The 18,438-nt window shown below is 40.4% G+C and overlaps 2 protein-coding genes across 2 annotated transcripts in view; one reads left to right on the top strand and one right to left on the bottom strand.

The window, feature by feature from the left end:
- The window catches only part of HSPD1 (heat shock 60kDa protein 1 (chaperonin)), a 9,304-nt gene extending 5,100 nt beyond the window's left edge, over positions 1-4,204 (bottom strand). Inside the window, exons 1-5 of the mRNA XM_006862045.1 lie at positions 4,031-4,204; positions 3,057-3,309; positions 1,487-1,569; positions 661-756; positions 1-93 (exon numbers count right to left, since the gene is read on the bottom strand). Of these exons, the coding sequence (XP_006862107.1) occupies positions 1-93; positions 661-756; positions 1,487-1,569; positions 3,057-3,309; positions 4,031-4,204 (699 nt within the window). The remainder of the gene's footprint in view (positions 94-660; positions 757-1,486; positions 1,570-3,056; positions 3,310-4,030) is intronic.
- Positions 4,205-5,794: 1,590 nt separating this feature from the next.
- HSPE1 (heat shock 10kDa protein 1) lies at positions 5,795-7,600 on the top strand. The gene is made up of 4 exons (XM_006862044.1): positions 5,795-5,968; positions 6,384-6,548; positions 7,382-7,471; positions 7,550-7,600. The coding sequence occupies exons 1-4, from the start codon at positions 5,795-5,797 to the stop codon at positions 7,598-7,600; spliced, it is 480 nt and encodes a 159-aa protein (XP_006862106.1).
- The last annotated feature ends 10,838 nt before the right edge of the window (positions 7,601-18,438 follow it).

The following is an 18,438-nucleotide window of genomic DNA, read 5'->3' as shown; positions in this document are numbered from 1 at the left end:
TTTTGATGTATTAATAAAGTATGGGGAAATATAACCTCGGTCAAACTTCATGCCTTCAATAATTTCTAACTCATCGTTCAAGGTTTTTCCATCCTATTAAAAGTAAAATTAGGTGTATGAATTTCACTGAAGAGACAAAATATAATCACAGACCAGATTAATAAATCCCATTGGTCACAAATGATCTAGGTGGGACTATGCAAATGTCCCAGAGTACTTTACTCTAGAGTAAAAAAGAAAAAAAAAAAAAAAAGTGTATTTGAATCTTTTCTACAGCAGCTAACAGACAATATCATTTAGATGGCTCCACAGAGCTATTTATAACAGAATTATCACTGATGCTAGCAAAGGCTAATAATTCAACACAATAAGCACTGTATAGACTCCATGGCACGTAACAACAACAGGTATTATGGTGCTGTGGGCTAATGCGTCAGACTGCAAAGTTGTTTGAACTGCAAGGTTGGTGGTTCAAGCTCACCAGCTTTCCTTGGAATCCCTATGCAGGGTCGCAATCAACTCAATGGCACTTAACAACAACAGGTATTGAAACTACAATACATAGACAAATGAAATGTAATACTCAATTTGAAACACAGATGGATGTTTTAGTTTTGATGAGATACCTCACTGCAACACCATCATTCAAAATACACTTACCTTTACTGTGATGACACCTTTTCTTCCAACCTTTTTCATGGCATCAGAAATGATGGTGCCAATTTCTTTGTCTCCATTTGCAGAAATTGTAGCAACCTGAAATAATCAAGTTATTCTTCCAAATTAAAAGCCAGTAAATGCTTCTTATTTGATATGTCCTCCCCCACACTCCCAAAAACTTTAGGGTATGAGTTCTAATGAAGTGGTGGCTTTCATTATTTGACTGTGGTATTTTGAAAAATATGAAATTAATAGGTGGCTGATTCTCTTGTACTATTCCATTACTTTTCTTAGCAAACAGTGACCTTACAGAACAACAAAAATCATGCATCTTAGATAATGGCTAAAGAATATGTTTACATATATACAAATCAACTGTTCAGTTAACAAAAACTCAAATTTCTATCATTCATTGCAGCAAATAGCCAAAAGTTAGAACTAGCCCAATGTTCATAACAGATGAATAAACAAGATGCAGTTCACACATATTATAACAGATTTCTTTTCGCAAGGTCGGCAGTTCAAATTCACCAACTGCTCTCGGAAACCCTATACAGGGTTGCTCTATGAGTCGAAACCAACTTGATAGCACTTAACAACAGGGGTTCCAGAAAGGGAGAGAAAAGGATTTAATGTTTAGGGGACTTCTTTTAAAAATGCTGAAATGGCAATTGTCTTGTTACTATGTGAATCTACCACACACAAACAAAAAAACCCTCAAAATATGATCACTGATGTCCTGAAATTGGTATGTGACTATAGAATAAAATCACATTAAGAAAAATTCTAGTTTATTTTTAAATTAACAGATTATAAAAACCCTTACCTGTGCAATTTCTTCAGGAGTTGTCACAGGTTTAGACTGCTTCTTAAGTTCAGCAATTACAGCATCAACAGCTAACATTACACCTGGTTCAAGAAAACGTGTCATCATAATGCTTATCTCATGATTGTCATGTTATGTAGATGTTACATAGCAAGTAAAGTTCTACCCCACCGGTTATTTTGAAAATTGGAATAAGGCAGATTGTAAAGTTTTACAGTATTAAGTTATTCTTTATCTAATACATTGCCTGTTTCCAATAAGGCCACTCAATACTTCTCACCTCAGTTAAATGACACAAATAAGGATCAAAATGGATTAACACTCTTGCGCTGTGTGTGGGCTAATGTGTCAGACTGCGAAGTCATTTGAACTACAAGGTCAGTGGTTCAAGCTCACCAGCTGCTCCTTGGAAACGGTATGGGTCAGAATTGATTTGACGGTACTTAACATTTAGTCAAGAGTCTTGGTGTGGCATTGTAGGATAAGCACTGGACTGCTAACCACAAGACAAGAGGTTCAAACTCACCAGTTACTTATTGGAAACCTTATCACTGAGTTGGAACCAACTCAATTGCACTAACAACACAACAACTGAGTAAGACGCATAATTTCCGGCCATAAGGAATTTCTTGTGGTGGTGTGATGCTGTGGGTTAATGTGAACTGCAAGGTCGGCGGTTCAAGCTCACCAGCTGTTCCTCAGAAACCCTATACAGGGTTGCTATGGGTTGGAATTGACTCGATGGCACTTAACAACAACAGCAATCTTTGTTAAGTTTTAAAGACCTGAAATTTCCTGATTGAATATGTAATTAAGGATTGACAGAAGATTGTAAACTGTCAATAGTACAAGTGAATTTATGAGAACCAGGGTCAGTTTGCTTGATAAGGACTAGTGCTAACTCTCCTTTTTTGCAAAATCCAAGGTGTGCTGTACAATGACTCTTGTTGAGAAGTACACTAATAACCTCTATCAATACTTGCTAGTGATTTAAAGTCATAAACTGCTTCCAAAGGAAACACATTTGAACTGTGAATGCTAAGACAGATGGATAGGATTATGACACATCAGTTTTCTTAGGATACAGATTTTGATAAAACATATTATGCAATGTGTCGTATTAAAAGGCAAGAAAGCGCTAAAGGTTGTTTTTTTATATTGTGAATGTAGCTCCTTCTTTAACCCTTTAGTTTCCATAAAACTAAGGGAAAACATCAAAATTGTATGATTTCCCTCTTATCTCACAAGCTATTTTCAAAGTACATAGTACATTTGATTCCTCTCATAAACTATTGGCTTCTAAGGGAAACAGTGATAATTTTCATGTTTGCCCTCTTTTGCAAAAGGCCAGTTCAGTTTAGAACAATTTATGAAAGAAGGTATAAATTTTCTGATAAACACTTTCTTTAGTTGCAAGGAACCAATGCCTTATTGGAATACTATGATGAACCACAAGGTCTGCATTTCAATCTCCCCTGCTCCTCCTCAGAAACCCTGTCCAGGGTCACTATGAGTTGGAACCAACTAGAAGGAAATTAACCACACGATGATAATAAAGAGACATTCCTACCTCTCCTGATTTCCACTGGATTAGCGCCTTTGCTAATCTTCTCGAAACCTTCCTTGGCAATAGAGCGTGCCAATACAGTAGCAGTGGTGGTGCCATCTCCAGCCTCTTCATTTGTGTTGTTGGCAACATCCTGAACAAGTCTGGCCCCAATATTTTTGTATTTATCCTTTAAGTCAATTGACTTAGCAACAGTCACACCATCTTTTGTTACCTTGGGGCTTCCCCAACTCTGTTCAATAATCACTGTTCTTCCCTATAATTGCAGAGAGAGTAATAGAGAGACCACCACACACTCTTTTAAGTCAGACTATTTAGATTTGAAATAGACCGAGTAGCTTAATAATATGTCAATTAGTTGAAAGCTTCACTACAGGATGTGCCATTTTCATCGTCCTGACCCATAAATCTCAAGGACAAACAAAACAGTCTTAAGTTTATTAGGAGAGATAATCTTAAAGGGTGAACAATGCAGAAGTTAATAGCAGTTTAGTAGACTCTGACATTTCAGAATATTCTTCACATTACTAACACTTAAGTTTAGCTGCCTGAGATTTTTGAAAGTAATACGACTTACTTTATCAGCATCTACAAGCACATAATTGGAATAATTATGAAAGATAGAAAGTTATACTCTTCCTTCTATACCTGGCACTTCCTTCTATACCAGGAAAGGATCCATGCAAGCAAGCAAGACTATTTCTGCCTTGAGCTATATGCGTTACCACTTGATCACATTACTGTTTACAGTTTTTTCAAATGTGGCTTAAGCAGTTTGTGTTTTAAGACCATTACAGCTAAGCAAAAGAAAAACATGTGGCAATTTTCAAAATGTAAATTAAATTTGGTTTTCTCAAAAAAAAAAAAAAAGATACCAAAGTAATGTGCAACTATTTGCAGCACTAAAATACCATTCTTCAAGTATTACTATAATGACATACACACACACACACACACACACACACAAATACTGATACCTTTGGCCCCATAGTAACGGCTACAGCATCGGCTAAAAGGTCTACACCTTGAAGCATTAGGGCTCGGGCATCTGCACCAAATTTTACATCTTTGGCATAAGCCCGAGTAAGATGAGATGCCAGTACCCTGGACACTGGCCTCATCTGTCGGAGGACTGCAGGTAACCGGAGCATTTCTGGTGGGGAAAAAAACCAAATGAGTACAAGCACTGCTCCAGGTACTCTGCAGTACAAACACGCCACTGGTGCAACTTAACAAGAAACGTTAAGTATGGCCTCTGCTAGCCACTGATGACACCTCTGCTTGGGAACACCAGTTACTAGCATAAGCTTAAGGCAAGAGGCCACGACCAGGCCTGATCTCGAACACAGCACAAAGAGCACCACCTTCATGACCACCCAACCTTGCCACAGAAAACGAGTTAATGTTTCATCGCTAAAATGGCCCGGGGAGCACACCCACTTCAAACGCGCTACTGCAAACCCAAGTCAGGCGGAGAGGGGCACGTAATAAACCCGAGAAGCCAGGGAAGTGAAAACATTCCTGACGTTGCAAAAAGCTGATCAAGAAGGTCTCCATGTATCCACCCCGAGCTACAGTATCTGAGCCGCGAGCAAGGAGGCCGCGATGATGGGGGCGGCGGCCCGGCCCACCCCGCGCAGCCCCACGTGTCTTTCCATTAGGACACCCCGGGCAAGGTCAAGGGTGGAGGTACCGTACCCCTGCTACCCTCCGGGCAAAATGCGGTTCCCACGTGGCATCGACGGCCCTCCCTGGCACCCAGTAGCCAGCCCAAGGCGGGTTGCACGGGAGGGTCCACGTGAAACCCCCAGATCCTACCCCGAGCAAGCCCCCTTTCCCGCGCTCTGCCGGGGCCCGCGCGCTATAATGAGACCCCACATGGATCGGTGAGGCCTGGCATGCCGGGAGCGGGCCTGCACCGTCCCGGGGAAGCCTTGGCTCTCGGTCGGCCAGCCCCACTGAGGCCGGGCCGAAGCGGAGGAAGCAGGTTTAGGGATTTGCGTCGTTTCGGGGAAGCTGCATGCCCGGAGCAGCCGCGTACCTGCGGGGCGGCGGGCTGGCGGGCTTGCGAGCGCGCGGAGAGGAAGGCCGTCAGCAGCGAGTGAGGGACAGAGTGCAGGGCGCACACGGCAATGAGCCCGTGTCCCCTCCCTCCCGCCGCTCCGCCCGCCCGGCGCACCACTTGTGCAGACACCTCCCGCCCCCGACCCGGGCCCTGCAATCAGCACCCGCTGCGCAGGAGTCCCGCCCCTCCCTACCTGCAAAGGAGCAGGCCCGATGGCTCAGCCCTCTGCACCCTGTTAGGCTAGTTCCCGGGCCGCGCTCGGTTCCAGAACTTTCCAGAAAGCGCCGCGCTCTCCGCAGGTCAAGGGTTACATTGCGTCATTTCCGGGGGGAAGGGAGGGATACTTCTTTCACCTCATCCAGCGGGCTAGAAAAACCTAGAAAAATTTCACAGTTCTTCCGCCTCCAGGTCCTCGCGTCAGTGGCTTTCGCAGAGCTCCCGGGACGAATCGCTGCACGCGCAGTTGCGGCCGCCCTCTCGTAGGGCGGGGCGGGGTCGGGGCGAGCGCGCCTGCGCGTTAGCAGGTCTTTTCCCACGTTCACGTGTGTCGAGGGTCGGATTGCGAGTCTCTGCTTGCTGCAGCGTAGGGAGTGTGGAGTGCGAGTTGCGGTGACCTGAGAATCATGGTGAGTTTTCGTGGAATGGAGGCCGGCAGGGCTAGGTCAGTCTGAGGCCCATGAGGAGCGTGGACAGTCCCACTGGGGCCTGGCTGGAGGGGCAAGGGTCACTTAGTACTCGGGGCCCGCCAAGACCCTGGAGAGAGGAGACCCCCAAAGAGAAGTGGCGAGAACCTCGTCGACTCTTCGCAACGCGGGGGGTCTCTTGGTACGCGAATCCCAGTGCAGCACGCGTGTGGGGAAGGGGGCGGAAACCCAGACATGCGGGGCGGCGGACGAACTTCTCTGCTGGGTCTTTGTGGGTGTGCGATCTCGTAGCGAAAGAGCATGGCCCCAGGAGGAGGGATTGATTCCTTTTCCTGAAAATTTTCAGAAGAACCTGCGGCAGGAAGATATTTGACCTTGGGAGAAGTTAAAGTTGCCCTTAAAACTAGTATGGCTACAGACTAGAGGAGCAACAACGACCCCTAACAGACCTAGGGAATCAAATTAAACGTAAAGGGTGGAACGTACGAATGGGATTCCTGGTTTAGTGTTTGTCTTTGAAAGCTAAATGTATCGATTGAAATGTAACACCAACGATGGTATTGCATGTTAAGAATGTAAATTTGCGGGGGGACGCTACAAATAAAATGTCTCTCTTTACAGGCAGGACAGGCATTTAGAAAGTTTCTTCCCCTCTTTGATCGAGTATTGGTGGAAAGGAGTGCCGCTGAAACTGTAACTAAAGGAGGCATTATGCTTCCAGAAAAATCTCAAGGAAAAGTCCTGCAAGCAACAGTAGTAGCTGTTGGATGCGGATCTAAAGGAAAGGTAAAGGAGCGCTAAAAGCTGTGTGTGTGTGTATTAACAGCCTTTTTAAAAAGCTTGTGCTATTTTAGGATCATTCCCTGGCTCAACCACCATTAATCTGCCTCTTCAACAAAAATGATTGTGAAATGAATTTTATAAGGTGTAGTTTCCAGACTTTTTTCATTGAAAAAAATGAAAGGCTGGTTATGCTTCAGCTAAAGTTTTGAGACTTTAAAAATCTAGAGGAAACTTGATTTCTTGGTCTAATTTGTTCAGCGCTGTCAAGTAGGTTCCAACCCTAGCGAACCCTGAATATAGTTTCTGAAAAGCCACAGGTGAGTTTGAACCACCGGCCTTGAGGTTCAGACTGACCTTATGGTTGAGTGCTTATCCTACAGCACAGCTAGCACGCCAAGTCTCATTGTAAAACACCAAAAATTCTCTTTGCAGGCATTCTCCAATTTACTGGCTAGATCTCAGGTCTCTTAAGAGTGCCAACCAGGATACATGATAAATGCCCTTGAGGTTCATTTCTAAGAGAATGTTCTATCAAGGTGAGGTGATCTTGGAGTAGGGAATTTAAGCCATGATGGTTGCATTATAAAACATAAACCTTTGTGGCGCTATTTGTAACTAAAGAACTGGCAGTATCGTAGAGTGCAAGGGGCCTTCTAAAAGTCTGTGGAAAATAGAATTAAAAGATAATGGAATATTTTATAGACTTTTTTGAAGCCTCATATAATGCTGTTTGTAAAAACAAAAAGCTAGCCACTAAATTTTATCACTTGTCCACTAAATGCATTTTTAATATGTTTAACTGTTTAATTAAATAATATTGAACATCTTTTCTTAAGGGTGGAGAGATTCAACCAGTTAGCGTGAAAGTTGGAGATAAAGTTCTTCTTCCAGAATATGGAGGCACCAAAGTAGTTCTAGATGACAAGGTGTGTAATCTAAATAACTTAACTTTAAAAGTAATGTATTTGCTATTAGTTCTCTAAACTAAGTTTCTGTATTTACAGGACTATTTCTTATTTAGAGATGGTGACATTCTTGGGAAGTATGTAGACTGAAATAAATCACAATTGAAATGGCATCATGTGAAGCTGCCCATTCCACTGAAGTTCTGAAATTTTGCATCATGTAAATAATCTTCATGTCTCTCTTTTATAATAAACTTATGATTTTCAGTGTCTCAAATTTAGTTTCACTGTACTAATGCAAGCATGTCCAAATAAAAGTATGTAAGTCAATGGTTAATTCTTCTAAGTTTATAATGGTCAAGTACTGTTTTTCACTCCTGGAATTTCCTAACATAAAGGTATCCAATTTTTGAGTAAAATTTTGTTGTGAATTGGGTGAAGGCTTACAAAGCAGATCAGTTTTTCATTCAACAATTCATAACACATTTCTTTTTGTGTCATTGATTGCAATACCCACAATGCAACATCATTCATCCCTGTGTTTCCTGTTTCCATTACTGCTGTCCTAAATTTTCAACTTTGTCCTTTTGATCTCAAGAGATTCCATCAGTCTATCTAATCAAGGTTTCCAGTTTTTAAAACTTATTACTAAATGGTCAGCTGTTTGAATCTACCAGCTGTGTGTGGGAAAAAGATGCTGCCGTAAAGATTTACAGACTAATCACGGTCACTGATGTGATGGCACACCACTACCACCACATTTGTAATTGGCAAAGGGAAGATATAATAGTGAACATTGAGATCTGTTGGAATTCCAAGGCAAGGGTAAGGCACTGTTTGATCATTGTAATAGCTAACATTTGCAGACTACTGTTGATACCTGAGTGCTAGGAAGCAACTGCACAGAAGGATTCATAATCAGGTCACTTAGTGGGAAGTGACAAAGTCAGTGTGAGACTGTGCAGTCCATTCAGGTGTCACTTTAAAACTTAAGCTCCTAGTTGGTGCTGGTACTTGTTAAGTGCAGTTGGGTCCCGTAGCAACCCTGCTCCTTGGAGGCCAGGATGGCCAAACTTCGTGTCTTGTATTTTGTACATAATGTCAGGAGGGACCAGTTGCTGGAGAAGGATATCATGTTTGGTAGGGTAGAGGGTCAGAGAAAAAGAGGAAGACCGCCCAGCGAGATGGATTGACAAAGTGGTAGCATCAATGGGCTCAAGTGTGGCAATGATAGGTTGGCCCAGGATTGGGCAGTATTTCATTCTGCTGCACATAAGGTTGCTATGAGTCGGTACCTACTCAATGGCACCTAACAACTACAATAGTTTTCAAGGAGTGGCTGGTTAGTTTGAACCGCTGACCTTGAGGTTCAAAGATGTCAGCTTGAGGACTAAGGTGCACCTGACCCAAGCCATGGTATTTTCAATAACCTCATTGCATGTGAAAGCTGGACAGTGAATAAGGAAAACCATAGAATTGATGCTTTTGAGTTTTGGTGTTGGAGAATATTGAAAGTGCCATGGGCTGCCAAAAGAACCATTAGATACGTTTTGGAAGACGTGCAGCCAGAGTGCTCCTTGGAGGCCAAGATGGCCAAACTTCGTCTCTCATACTTTGGACATATTGTCAGGAAGAACCAGTCGCTGGAGGAGAATGTCATGTTTGGTAAAGTGGAGGGTTCAGAGAAAAAGAGGAAGACCCCTAATGAGATGGATTGGCCAAGTGGCAGCATTGATGGACTAAAGTGTGGCAACAGTAATGAATGAGGTTGGCCCAAGATTGGGCAGTGTTCAGTGCATAAGATCGCTATAGGTCGGTACCTAATACAGCACCTAATGAAACAGCAGCTCATTAGCCACAATAAGTACCATAAGATAGGTTCTGACAGCAACCCTGTATAGGGTTTTCAAGGAACAGCTAGTGGGTTTGAACTGAGTTCATTGCTTGTCTTATAATGCCACACCAGTTGGAGTTCATGTCAAGCTAACTGATCAGTGTGTGTAGAATAGAACTCCATAAGGTTTTCAAGTCTGATCTTTTCTTGTGAAGCATCGTGCAGTGAGTTTGAATCACCACCCTTTCAGATGCTATTCAAATGTTTAAACATTTGTGTTATCCTAGGACTCTTGCCTGGAACGTGATTCTGATTCATACTGACCCTATAGGACACTGGAACAACCCCATATGTTTTCAGTTTCCTTTGTTATGTTTACTGGAGCAGATCACATCTTTCTCCTGCAGTGGGGCTGATGGATTCAAGCAGCCATGCTTAATTGTACCACTAGAACTTTTCTCTTGGTACTTGGGTATCTATTAATGTTTTGACTTTAACAAGTAATATAGAGTCCTGATGTAACTGTAGGACAAGCACTGGACTGCTAATTGCAAAGCTGGTTCAAACCCACCATTCTATTCAACAGCACTTAACCACCACCACAACATAGCAGTTAGCATTAGCACTTAAACCCAGACAATTCTATGTTCTAGTGACTACCTCTTTGCTACAAGTATTTCTTAGTGGGCAAACCTAGTAGTTTTATCCCTTAGCTATTTTGAGATGTCTTAAAAATTGTATTCCCTATTTATCTTAATTGACTTGAAGCAAAAGTTTTAAGAGGCATGGACTAATAGTATATAATATATGTATGTTGCAAATCTCTGATGGTGGATGGTGGTTGTGTGTTGAATTGGATCTGACTCACAGCAACCCTATATAGAGTTTCCAAGGCAGTAAATACTTGTTATGTGCCGTGGAGTCGGTTCCGACACATAGCGACCCTACACAGGGTTTCCGAGGCTGTAAATCTTTATGGGAACAGACCACCTCATCTTTCTCCTGCGGAACAGCTGGTAGTTTCAAACTGCTGACCTTGCTGCTCACATCCCGATTCATAACCACTGCGCTACCAGAGCTCCTTTATGGGAGCAGAAAGTCTCATCTTTCTTACACAGCGACTCATAGATTTGAACTACTGACCTTGCAGTTAGCAGCCTAACTCTTGTTCTATGTTAACCCGGGCTCCTTCTATCTCTAGTGTCTGAAATAAAAATTCAAATATGAAAATTATGGCTAAAAGCGCTATGCTTCTTATGGCATCCAAGTGGTCACTAGTTTTCCTACTGTGCCCCAGGTATAACTAGATAATGTGCTCTCAACAAATTAATCTTGTGAATGCAGATTGCCTAATGAAAAACCGACTCAAAGAAGATGAGGAAATATCCAAAGCCATGTGGCTGCTAAACTGCAGTTAGGAATCCATTCCAAAGGTCATGGCTTTTCTTTTGCTCTTTGCTGCAGACCCAAGCAAATGAGTAGAGATCTAATGTGACAGTTCCCAAACCTGTTTCATCACTGAAATTGGTATTCTTAAACATTTCAGAACTATATACAAGACCTATGGAATCATGGTGGATGCTAAGAATTTTTGTACCACAGAAGTATTTCTACATCTGTGGCACTTATCTAGCAGAACTGTTATTTAGATTTTTGTTAACGGAAATACCCAGAAAACACACACACCATAGTAGTTTCTATGTGTATGATTCAAGGACATTGATTACGTTCTTCCAGTTGTGTAACCATTCTCAGTCTCCTTTATCAAATTATTCCTTCATGGTTATCATAAACTCAACTGCAGTGTTAGCTTCCTGTCTAACCTTTCAAGTTACTGTTGTCAATTTGATATCATGTAGAGTTCTTTCACAGAGCACAATGTTCAAGGTAGACAGCCTTTACAAATTTAAGGTAAACAATATCAGGACCTCCACAGGGTCACTAAGAGTTGGAACCAACTCAGCACTTAACAACAATAGTTTACATAAGGTTTAAAGACTGAAAAAATTTTCCATTGTGAAATTTCACTGATAAAATACAGAAGAGAATTCTGACAGGATTAATGAGAACAATTAGACCAAAGATAAGGACATGAGGAGTGAAGAACCATATTTCAGAACAGAATATTGTCATTTACCTTTTAATTCTGTTGAAACAGAAAAATTATGTAGTAATTTAAAAGGAGAAAGATCAATGGAATGGGTAACATTCTAACAGGAATTTTCATAATAATATTAGCTACCATGTTTTGAGCACTTGCCAGCCACTATTTTAGGCACTTAGCGTGTAATCTTCCTTAATTATAAAGAATCACGATGACCCTCAGAGACAACTCCTCCATTATAGACCAGGAGGATACACAGGTAGGATGATTTGCTCAAACTGACACAAATTTTAGTGGAAGAGTTGGAATTCAACTTGGGTCTATCTGACTTCAGATTTGCTTTGTACTGTTACATCCAAGAGAAATTTGGGAAATTGAAAAGTAAATAAAAAATTGGAACTATTCTACGTATCAGTATTATCATTATTAGTCAGGTTATGGTTTTTCCTTGTTTTGGAAAGTATGAATAAATACCTTACAAAAAGTTCTTATTTATAAAAACTTGACTCAAGGTTTTATTTATTAGAAGTATTAGTCATGTTTGTGTCTAGTTTGCTAATTTCATGTGTAGTTTTTATTTACATCTAAGCAAATTACATTTTTCTACTGTCTTTTTAATGTTTAAGTAACTGATCCATGATTTAGTATATGGCATACATGTCTGCCTTATTCTTTAAAAAATTAGTGACTAGCTTATCCTTTATCGAATTATCCATTCTTCATCCCTCCCTAATATCACTGGAGAAGGATACCATGTTTGGTGAAGTGGAGGGTCAGCGAAAAAGAGGAAGACCCCCAACAAGATGGATTGGCAAAGTGGCAATATCAATGGGCTGAAGCATGGCAACAATTGTGAGGTTGGCCCAGGACTTGGCAGTGTTTCATTCTGTTGTACATAGGGTCACTATGAGTCAGTACTGACTCAGTGGCACCTAACAACAGCAACAACATTTGATATGACACCTTTATGATACACTAAAAATGTGTATGTCTATTCCTGGGTTTTATAGTCTTTGTTTGATCTTGTATTTTACCATATTGCTTTTTTTAAAAAAAAACACAAAAACTCTTTATTGTGAATTGGGTGAAGGTTTATAGAGCAAATCAATTTTCCATTCAACAATTCAAACACATCTTGTTGTAAGTCATTGATCGTAATCTTTACAATGTAATATCACATATCCCATTTCCTCCCTGTATTTACTGCTTCCATTCTCCCTTCTTTCCTAATCCTTCCTGCCTTCTGAACTTTGTCCTTGGGCAAATGCTGCCCTTTTGATCTCAAATGGTTAATTATTCTAAGGAATGCCTACCTCCTTAATGTTATTGTTCACCACACATCTTTGTTGTCTGGTTGAAAATTGAGCCAAGGAGATGAATCCTAGACCTGAGGGGTGACTAAGGGCACCATATCCTTTCAGTATAAATGTTGGGTTGTTAGCTGCTGTCCTGTTACACCTCCCCCCACCCCCTACCCATGATGGTGACCATGGAATGGAATGAAACACTGCCTGGTTTTGTGCTATCACCAGTATAAGTTGCAGGTTGGATTGCTGTGTTCCACAGGGTTTCTATTGGCTACTTTTCAGAGGTAGATTGCCAGGCTTTTTTTCCTCCTCCATCATAGTCTAAAGAGCTCTGGTAGCTTAGTGGTTATGAAATGGGCTGCTAACCTCAAGGTCGGCAGTTCAAAACTACCAGCTGTTACGCGGGAGAAAGATGAGGCTTTCTGCTCCGGTAAAGATCTGCAGCCTTGGAAACCCTGTGCAGGGTCACTATGAGTCAGAACCGATTCCATGGCACATAAGAACAACAACATCATCATAGTCTGGAAGCTCTGCTGAAACCTGTTCAGTGCCATAGCAAACACAAGCCTCCACTGACAGATGTGCATGGAAGATAAGGATTCTACCACCAATGCCCTCTTGAGTATAAATAGCTTCATAATAAACATTTAATATCTGATAACTCCTTCCTGTATTCTTTCACAATGTATTTGTGAGAATTTTTTAAGGTTCTTTGTAAGGTTTAGCAGATTGTTCTCCAAAGTGATAGCAAGTTTTGTTTCTTCTAGCAAGGAGTCTCGTGTGGCACTGGAGGAATAGCACTGGACCATCAGGTCCATTTGAAACCCACCAGCCACTCCTGGGAAACCCTATGCAGGGTCACTATGAGTCAGAATTGACTTGACAACGACACTTAACCACAACAACAAAGCAAGTTATTAGTCCTGGTGTGGTGCTGTGGGGTAAACACTGGATTGCTAACTGTTAACTACAAGGTTGTCTGTTCAAACCCACCAGCAATTCCTCAGAAACTCTATATAAGGTCGATACCAGTCAGACCTGAATTGACGGCACATAAGAACAAAACCACCAAAATGATGTTTTAAACTTTTGGATTTATTTAAATAGAGTATTTAAATATGTTTATCTCAACCCTTAGGTAACCTGTACAGAAAAATCCAATCAAAATGTAATAAGTCCTATATTTACTACATTACTAGTTTTGTGACTTTTGACAAATTATATTAGCTTATGAATTAAGTATAAAACTGGGGGGCTAGATTTGCCAGTTAAATTTTGAGTCAAGCCTATTATGTTTTTCTTAACCTTCAGTTTTCATTTTGTTTACTTTTGAAATAGGTAATGTGCTCATGTAATTAATTATTAAAAATTAAAAAGGGACAAAAAGATACAGACTGAAAAGTGTCCTTCCCATTCTTGTCCCAGCCATTCCTTCCATACCTGGAGACAACTAGTAGAAGGATTTCTATTCCTCCTTTTAGGAGTATTTTATGTATTTATATGGCACTGAAGGATAAGCACTGGTTGGCAATTGAAATGACCTGCAACTCTATACAGGGTCACTACGAGTTGGAACAGGCTCGATGGCAACAGCAGCAGCAATACATGTATTTGGGGCACACGGTGGTTCTGCAGAACAGGCACTGGCCTGTGGACCACAAGGGCAGCAGTTTGACCCCAGCAGCTGCTCTGCAGGAGAAAAATTAGGCTTTCTGCTCTTTCAAAGATTTCCATAGGGTTGCTATGATTCGGAACCAACTCAATAGCACTTAATAACAGCAAAATGTATGTATTTTCACCAGCTGCTCCTCAGAAACCCTATACAGGGTCACTATGGGTTGGAACCGACTTGACAGATCTTAACAACCACAACATTTTAATGTATATGAAATATATATGTATATGTATATAGTCATTTTTGATTTTAGCAAAATACAAGTGATATCATCCTATTAACAACATTTGGCATCTTTTTCATATTAACATTTTTCCTCTGGGCTTAATCTATAAAGTACATAATAGAGCTTCTTCAGTCTCTTTGTTGTTGTTAAGTTCTGTTGAGTCAGTTCTGATCCATAATGACCCTGTATAGGGTTTCCAAGGAGCAACTAGTGAGCTTGAACTGCTGATCTTGTGGTTCAAACCAACTTTACAGTCCAGTGCATTAACCTATACTTTATAATTTAAAAACTATAATGTTTATAATTGTATGAATGGACTATATACATTCCCCATTAGTGGAAATTTAGATTGTTCTAACTTTTGCTATTAGAAACACTTCTACAATGAACACATTCATGCATAAACTATTTTTTCATGTGCACACAAGTATAGCTAAGAAATTCCCAGACATGCATGCAATGGCTATGTCAAAGGGTATATAGATTTTAATCTCTCTCTTGCACACATACAGATATATATATTTCTTTGTAGAAATTCTATCAACACTCCTACCAGCAAGGTATGAGACATGTATATTGCTATGTCAAAGGGTATATGGATTTTAATCTCTCACACACATGTAGATATGAGTATATATGTTTTTTTCATAAAAATTATATCAAATTCCTACCAGCAAGATATGAGACATGTATGAGTCTTAATTTCTTCCCAACCACAATAATATGTTATAAAAGTTTTATTTTTTCCAATCTGATATATTTTAAATTTATCATTATGAATAAGGGTGGGTCCTAGTGTGGTGCTGTGGGATAAAGCACTGGACCAAAAGGTTGGTTTAATCACAAGGTCAGTGGTTCAAACTCACCAGCCACTCCTTGGAAACCCTATGCAAGGTCACTGTGAGTAAGAATCAACCTGAAGGTACTTAACAACAACAATGAATAACGGTAAGCATCTCATGTTTAAGAACCATATCCTTTACTGTAAACTGCCTGTTAACATCTTTGGTCCATTTTTCTATTGAGTGATTGGTCTTAGAATTTCTATGAGATCTTTATTTACTCTGGATTTATTTTTTTTGTAATCAGTATTTGCATTTTCTCCAAGTTGGTCAGTTTTGTTCAATTTTCTTCATGCTTTGAATTTACAGGACATTTCCTATACAGGGTCGCTATAAGTCAGAACTGATACGACAGCACTTAACAATTTTTTTCTCAACACTTAGCTCAGTACCTTGCACTTATATTTTTTTGGAATAAAAAGTTCTGCAAAGCGAGTTTCATATTGAGCAGATATTTTTGAAATTACTTATGGACAACATTGTGAAGCATGAGTATTCCTGAACACTTAATTGTGCTCGTGAGGAATCTGTATGTGAAACAAGAGGCAGTTGTTCGAACAGAATATGGGAACACTGAATGTTGTAAAATTAGCAAAGGTATGAGACAGGGTTGTATTCTTTCACCATACTTATTCAACCTGTATGCTGAATAAATAATCTGAGAAGCTAGGTTATATGAAGAAAAATGTGGCATCAGGACTGAAGGAAGACTCATTAACAACCTGCAATATGCAGATGATACAACCTTGCTTGCTGAAAGTGAAGAGGACTTAAAGTATTCACTGATGAAGATCAAAGACACAGCCTTCAGTATGGATTGCATTTCAATGAAAAGAAAACAAAAATCCTTACCACTGGACCAATTAACAACATTCTTATCAAAGGAGAAAAGATTGAAGTTTTCAAGGACTTCATTCTTCTTGGATTAACTATCAACACTCATGGAAGCAGCAGTCAAGAAGTCAGATGACATATTGCATTAGGCAAATCTGCTGCACAAGACCTTTTTAAAAGTGTTGAAGAGCAAAGATGTCAGTTTGAGGACTAAGGTGCGCCTGACCCTTCGGTCTGGACAGTGAATAAGGAAGACTGTAGAAGAATTGATACTTTTGAGTTATGGTGCTGGAGGAGAATATTGAAAGTACCATGGGCTGCCAAAAGAACCAACAGATACCTGTTGGAAGAAGTACAGCCATAATGTTCCTTGGAGGAGCCAAACTTTATCTCTCATCCTTCAGATATATTGTCAGGAGGGACCAGTCCCTGGAGAAGGATATCATGTTTGGTAGGGTAGAGGGTCAGAGAAAAAGAGGAAGACCCCCAGTGAGATGGATTGGCAAAGTGGTAGCCATCAGTGGGCTGAAGCATGGCAACAATTGTGAGGTTGGCCCAGGACTGGACAGTGTTTCATTCTGTTGTACATAGGGTCGCTATGAGTCAGTACCGACTCGATGGCACCAAACAACAACAATGGTATATTGAATTTATAAAATATGTTCTTCTAAGACTTCAAGAGACTTCCATGAGTATTTTGATTTTATGCCCACTTTTAAATCGTACAATGTAAAGGGAAAGAATTACTATGCACATCTTTATTACAAATGAAAAAACTTTCATTTCCCATTGTCCATGCTGCCTTTTAAAAGACTACTTCTTTACTCAAAATATTCAAGTAGTCCAGGCATGGTATGTTATTGTTATTACTGATAATGTTCTTTTCTTCTTTTAAAAATTATAACCCTCATTATAAAATAGTTTTTGTTTGGAGGTCATAATCTGTAGGTTGGCAGAGAGAAAAAAATGTGAAGGTTATGAACTAGAAACATTTCATCCCTAAAGAGCAAGGTTATGATTATGAATAAATCTAAGTGACAGCAGAATGCAACTTTACAAAGGACTTTTAAAAGAGAATAAATGTGTATTTTGTTCCTGAATTTAACGTCTACGTCTTCATTTTAAGAAGTAGAGTCCTGGTGTGGTACTGCAGGATAATGTACTGGACCAAAAGGTCGGTTTGAACCACAAGGTCAGTGGTTCAAGCCCACCAGCCGCTCCTTGGAAACTATAAACGGTCACTATGAGTTGGAACCAGCTCGACAGCACTTAACAACAACAGAGCTAAGCATTGAGTTACTGACTTCAGATTCAGCGGTTCAAACTAACAAGCTGCTCTGCAGGAGAAAGATGAGGCTATCTGCTCTTGCTACGATTTAGTCTTGGAAACTCAAAGGCACAGTTCTTATTCTGTCCTATAGGGTTGCTATGAGTTGGAATCAACACCATGACAGTGTTGTGGAGAGTAACATAGTGGTTAAGCACTCAGTTACTAACCAAAACATAGGCAATTCGAACCCACCAGCTGTTCCATGGGAGAAAGATGCAGCCAATCTGCTTCTCTAAAGAGTTACAGCCTTGGGAAACCTATGGGGCAGTTTTACTTTGTTGTATTGTTGTTGTTATGTGCTGTGGAATTGGTTCGAATGACCCTGTATAGGGTTTCTGAGGTTGTAAAATCTTTAGAGGGTCACTATTAATCAGAATTTGAATCCACAGCAATGGGTTTGTGGTTTATCCATTTTTCTCTTGTTCTTTCTAGATATACTGAAAAAGTATAACAAACTAGAAATTAGAACATGAAAGTGAGTCCCTTTAAATATGCTCTTGTTGAGTCAAGATAAACTACATATAAGTGGGAAATTTCAGCTTAATACTTGGTTTAAGTGAGTTGGCTTTGTCCACTGTCCTAGGGCCTGCCCAGGACTCTGCTCTTTCATAGACTCACTGGATGCCTCTGTTTTAGGGTGCCCATACCAGCTACCCCCTGGTCCTAGGCTTTCACTGTACTTCGTGCATGTAAGATCTCAATATAGCAAAAATATCACTGTACGAGATTTGGGTGATTTGCATGTCTGTCTTCCTGTTTGATTCTAAGCAATTTATGATTGTTGTTCTGTGCCACTGAGTTGGTTCTGACTCATCTAGATCTTGGCTAGGGTTTTC

The sequence above is a fragment of the Chrysochloris asiatica genome, unplaced genomic scaffold (assembly GCF_000296735.1).
Source record: "Chrysochloris asiatica unplaced genomic scaffold, ChrAsi1.0 scaffold00045, whole genome shotgun sequence".
NCBI lineage: Eukaryota > Metazoa > Chordata > Mammalia > Afrosoricida > Chrysochloridae > Chrysochloris > Chrysochloris asiatica.
The sequence above is the reverse complement of the archived record's forward strand: the minus strand, read 5'-3'. Positions and strand labels throughout refer to the sequence as shown.

Bases quoted from the DNA above. Each gene is read 5' to 3' on its own strand.
- HSPE1 (XM_006862044.1), top strand. From the start codon at position 5,795: ATGAGGAGCGTGGACAGTCCCACTGGGGCCTGGCTGGAGGGGCAAGGG. The intron at 6,549-7,381 runs GTAAAGGAGCGC...TCTTTTCTTAAG, and splicing joins GATGCGGATCTAAAGGAAAG to GGTGGAGAGATTCAACCAGT. The intron at 7,472-7,549 runs GTGTGTAATCTA...CTGTATTTACAG, and splicing joins AAGTAGTTCTAGATGACAAG to GACTATTTCTTATTTAGAGA.